The 4,330-nt window shown below is 67.9% G+C and overlaps 3 protein-coding genes across 3 annotated transcripts in view; 2 read left to right on the top strand and 1 right to left on the bottom strand.

Moving 5' to 3' along the window:
* MNEG_0588 (hypothetical protein) overlaps nucleotides 1-608 on the bottom strand; it is a gene marked incomplete at both ends in the record, with an annotated part of 3,463 nt that extends 2,855 nt beyond the window's left edge. Inside the window, 2 exons of the mRNA XM_014050927.1 lie at nucleotides 9-325; nucleotides 440-608. Of these exons, the coding sequence (XP_013906381.1) occupies nucleotides 9-325; nucleotides 440-608 (486 nt within the window). The remainder of the gene's footprint in view (nucleotides 1-8; nucleotides 326-439) is intronic.
* A 463-nt stretch (nucleotides 609-1,071) lies between these two features.
* On the top strand, nucleotides 1,072-2,240 carry MNEG_0587 (hypothetical protein; the record flags this gene model as incomplete). The annotated part of the gene is made up of 3 exons (XM_014050926.1): nucleotides 1,072-1,425; nucleotides 1,681-2,020; nucleotides 2,233-2,240. The coding sequence occupies 3 exons, from the start codon at nucleotides 1,072-1,074 to the stop codon at nucleotides 2,238-2,240; spliced, it is 702 nt and encodes a 233-aa protein (XP_013906380.1).
* Nucleotides 2,241-2,733: 493 nt separating this feature from the next.
* Nucleotides 2,734-4,330, top strand: part of MNEG_0586 (hypothetical protein) — a gene marked incomplete at both ends in the record, with an annotated part of 7,419 nt that continues 5,822 nt past the window's right edge. The window contains 2 exons of the mRNA XM_014050925.1: nucleotides 2,734-3,491; nucleotides 3,747-4,125. Of these exons, the coding sequence (XP_013906379.1) occupies nucleotides 2,734-3,491; nucleotides 3,747-4,125 (1,137 nt within the window). The remainder of the gene's footprint in view (nucleotides 3,492-3,746; nucleotides 4,126-4,330) is intronic.

Raw genomic sequence — 4,330 nt, 5'->3', positions numbered from 1 at the left:
CCCGCCACGCCGCCAGCCGCGCCGGCCGCGCCGAGCGCCCGGCCGGGCGCGGCGGCAGCGGCGCCCGCACCGGCGCGCGCCGTGCCGGCGGCGGCGGCGGCGGTGGCGTATGCTGTGTCGGCGGCGGAGGCGACCGTGGTGCGTGCGGCGCCGACCGCGGAGGCTGCCGTTTCGCGAGCCAGCTCGGCCGCACTCGCTGCCGTGGTGTACACGGTGCCCGCCGCCGTGGCCGCGGTCGCGCGCGCCGCGCCGATGGTGCTGGCGGCGGTGGCGCGGGGGCCGGCGGTGGCGGCCGCGGCGGCGTCGAGGGTATCGCCGAGGCCGGCTGTTGTGAGGGAGGTGCGAGTCACGGTCAGCAAGGCAAGGCTGAGCGGTGGCGCTTGGATGCATGCGTCCGGCTTCGTACCACTGGGTCGTTGCGTTGCAAACGCGTGCTCACCCTTCTCTAGGGCTGCAACCACTGCCTCAAAGAGGGCCTGCAGGGTGCTGGTCGCCCCGTCGGGTGCAGCGCCACCCGCCCGAGGAGCGCTTGCCGGCGCATGAGCTGACAGCGCCGGCCCTGTATCTCCACCGCCATGCAGACCCTTCGCTTCTTCCAGCTTGCTCATGATTGTCAGCGGGCTGTCCCGGAAGGTCGGTCGAACGAAGACTGTCGCGTCAGCAACTGTTTGCCGGGGGTTGTTCTGCTCAAGTAAGCGGCCAAGATAGAATATGGAATGGTTCTAGGTTGGCGTCTTGCAGAGCACATGAGGATCACCGACACTTTTCGTCACTGGAGAGCACTCCAACGTCCCACCACTTCCTTGGTTTGGTATGGCCTGATTGACCATGTGAGATTCATGTATTACGGTGATCAAACACTGATAGCGAATTGATTGTGCCACAGATCAGAACGCGCTGCACAAGTGTCGAGCGTGCTTTGCTCTGGGTCATCGTATCATGTAACGCAAGGCTCAGATCTCAATAGAGAGGGATTGGCCTCGCCTCTCCCCGTGCTGCGACATTTGCAGCTGCAGAGCGCGTCGTGCGCAGCACACGCGTCGGCGCAGGCAGAGCGCACGGCCGCATGCGATGGAGCTGCGGCCTATTTCACAGGGGGAGGCCCCCTTGCTGCGCATGCAGCCCGGACAGACGCTGACCCTCGGCCGCAACCGCGAGAGCCGCATTACGGACGAGCACGTCTCGCGGCGGCATGCTGAGGTCGCATGCTGCATTGGGCCGGACGGGCGGCCCCAGCTGAGGGTCAGCCCCGTCAAAAAACTCTACGCAGTGCGCGCGGCGGCCGTGGCGGCCAGTAGCTCTTGGCAGCAACAGGAGCAGCAGGAGCAGGAGCAGGAGCAGGAGCAGCAGCAGCAGCAGCAGCAGCAGCAGCACCAACACCAGCGGCGGCAGCAGGCGCGGCTGGAGCCCGGCACAACGCACGAGGTGGGCCCCGCAGGCGCCACCGCCCATTCGGGCGCCTTCGGGGCAAGCGGGCGGCGCTGGGCCGATGCAGAGGCATGCAGCGCGGCGCAGCGAGGGGGGATTACATCTTCCCAATGGTGCAGCCGTCCATATGCCTTCCGTTTTGACTTCCCTAGGGACAGGCCTGTCAGCCCCTCTGATATATGAGTATACGAACTGTGCCTCACGCACCCCACCCCCACCCAACACATGCTGTGTCATCACACATAAAATCAGTTAGCCCCAGGGGACGAGATTTACCTGTGCAAGGACCCCCAAGCTGCCGGGCAGCTGCGCATCGGCTTCCGCCTGGCCGCCGCGCCCACCTCAACCCTGACCGAAGCCGCAGCAGCCACTGCCAAGCGGGGCGGCAGCAGCAAGGCGCGCCTCGAGGGCAACGCCGGCGGCGAGCGCGCGCCCGCGGCGGCCGGCGCTGGCGCGAGGAGGGCGGCCGCGGGCGCGGGCACGGGCGCCGGGCGAGGGGCGTCGGCATCGCCAGCCAAGGGCACGCTCGCCGGCAGCCCCGCCAAGCAGCAGGCCCAGCAGACACAGGAGCGGCGACCCAGCGGCGCCGCCGGTGAGGGCCTGTCTGGCATGGGCGCAGCAGCTGAGCGGGCGACCTCGCCACCTCATGTCCTTACGCTGGCTCCCCTGCTGGCCCCCCCCCCTGCGTGTCATGTCACATGCTCAAACCCGCGCCCCCGATCGTCTGACTATGGCCGCCCCCTGCGCCATCTCACTGCACACGCGATTGCACCCGCTGGAGCAGCCGCCCCGCTGCCGCTCCAGATATTTAGTGGTGTCTGGCTGGTGGTGTGGGACGACCGCCACGCGGGTGAAATGCTGGGCCGCATCGTGGCCAGGGGGGCGGCGCGCGACCCATTTGTGACGGCGCGGACGACGCACGTCATGGCCAGGTATGTCAAGAGAGAGAGAGGGAGAGAGAGACTGTTGGTGTGTGCGTGCGTGCATGTGTGCGTGCGTGCGTGTGTGTGTGGCCAAGTATGTCAAGAGAGAGAGAGGGAGAGAGAGACTGTTGGTGTGTGCGTGTGTGCATGCGTGCGTGCGTGCGTGTGTGTGTGTGTGGGGGGGGTATTGTTCTGAATTCCTCACAGCAGCGGCAACCTGAACCTTTGGTGCCACTGCTGCGTAGCGGTGTTTCATGCAGCTTGGACTGCTGCGTGGATTCCGGTGCGTCGGGAAAAGTCTGTGCATCCGCGTCGTCTGACCCGGCAGCGGCGTCCACGTCGCGGTGCCGCTTGTCCGCTTTCCAATCCTGGAAGGTACGACATGAGCGAAGCCGACGTCAGACGGCGCCTGGCCAGCGAGCAGGAGCGGCGCCGCAAACAACAGCAGCAGCAGCAGCAGCAGCAGCAGCAGCAGCAGCAGCAGCAGCAGCAGCAGCAGCAGCAGCAGCAGCAGCAGCAGCAGCAGCAGCAGCAGCAGCGACCTGCTTGCGCGCCCACGGACGGCGCAGCGCCACCGCATGACGCAATCGCCACGCCCGCCGCGGGCGCCGACGGCTTTGCAGATTTCGCGGCGGTTTGCGAGGCGGGCGTGAACTTCGTGACCCGAGAGTTCTTCTCGGCGTCGATCTTGGCCGGCGCGCGGCAGCCGGAGGGGCAGCATCGGATCGCGCTGCACTCCAGCCATGCGCCGCCAGGCGCGCCGCGGCGCGCGCCGCCGCCGGCCGCAGATGCTCCTCAGGATGTGGATTCAGGAAAGGGCGAAGGCAGTGAGGACGGGCGTGGGAGTTGCAAGCGGCGGGGGCGCGCTGCGAGCGAGGAGCCGCGGCACGAGGGGTCACGAGCAAGCGAGGACGCGGGCGGCGCGTCACCGGATGGCACGGAGATGCCGGCTGCGCTGGTTTCGAGCGATCGGAAGCGACGGCCGCGGCCGGCTGCGCAGGCTGCTGCGCGGGTGCCGCCCCCCGAGGAGATCTGCCTGCCGGGGCGGCCGTGGGGCGAGGGCGGGCGGTGGATCGAGCAATGGGACGAGCAGGCGGCGCTCGCCAGCAGGGCGCTCGTGATGAACCACTGGCATGCCTGGTGAGGCGGGTTCGAGCGGGACAGAGGACTCCATCCCAGGACAGCGGCGCCAGCTGGGAGGGGCTGTTGCAGTCTGGAGTGTTGGTGGCTTCCTGTGGGGTAGACGCGTCGATTTTGTCAAAATAGAAATGAACACAGTGGTGTCAGGTCTACCATGTTTGATGAGCAGCGCGTGCTTTCCAGCTTTCACCATAACTATCTGGTGTTGTGTCCATAAATATCTGTCTCGGTATCATCTCTGTGGCTATTATGCAGGAGGGAGCCAAGGGACGAGCAAGAGGAAGCCGAGCAGGCACAGCGGGCTGCGCCCGCGCATGGTGCGTCAGCCGCCCCTGGCGGCGCCAACGCCGGAGACCCGGGCCGCGCCGGTCCCGGGGACGGCAGCGGCGGCGGCCGTCAAAGCGGCGGGCTGGACGGGGCCGGGGAGGGCAGCAGCGCTTCAGACGACAGCGGGCACGGGTCTGACGGCGAGCGCCGCGGGCGCCCACGCAAGCGGCGGCTGCGGGGCAGCGGCGGCAGCGGCGGCGCGAGCAGTGGTGACAGCAGCGACGGGTGGGAGGGACCAGGGTGCGGCCACGCAGCGTGCGGCAAGGCGGCCTGCTGTATCATTGAGGAGCTGCAGCTGCAAAAGCAGGTGGGGATCCGGAGCTGACGCGCAGGCTAGGATACAGGATGATGCAATCTGACGATCTGGCGTGATCTGGGAGCGATCTGGCGTCTCGTGCACCCGCCCGCGAGCAGGACGTTTGTCTCCTGCAACCCTCACAAGCAACTCCCACCCGACCCCCTTGCTCCTCTTCTCACCTGGGGCCCTCCCGAGCCACGGTCAACACCTCCCC

This window comes from Monoraphidium neglectum (genome assembly GCF_000611645.1).
Source record: "Monoraphidium neglectum strain SAG 48.87 unplaced genomic scaffold scaffold00050, whole genome shotgun sequence".
Lineage (NCBI taxonomy): Eukaryota > Viridiplantae > Chlorophyta > Chlorophyceae > Sphaeropleales > Selenastraceae > Monoraphidium > Monoraphidium neglectum.
The sequence above is the reverse complement of the archived record's forward strand: the minus strand, read 5'-3'. Positions and strand labels throughout refer to the sequence as shown.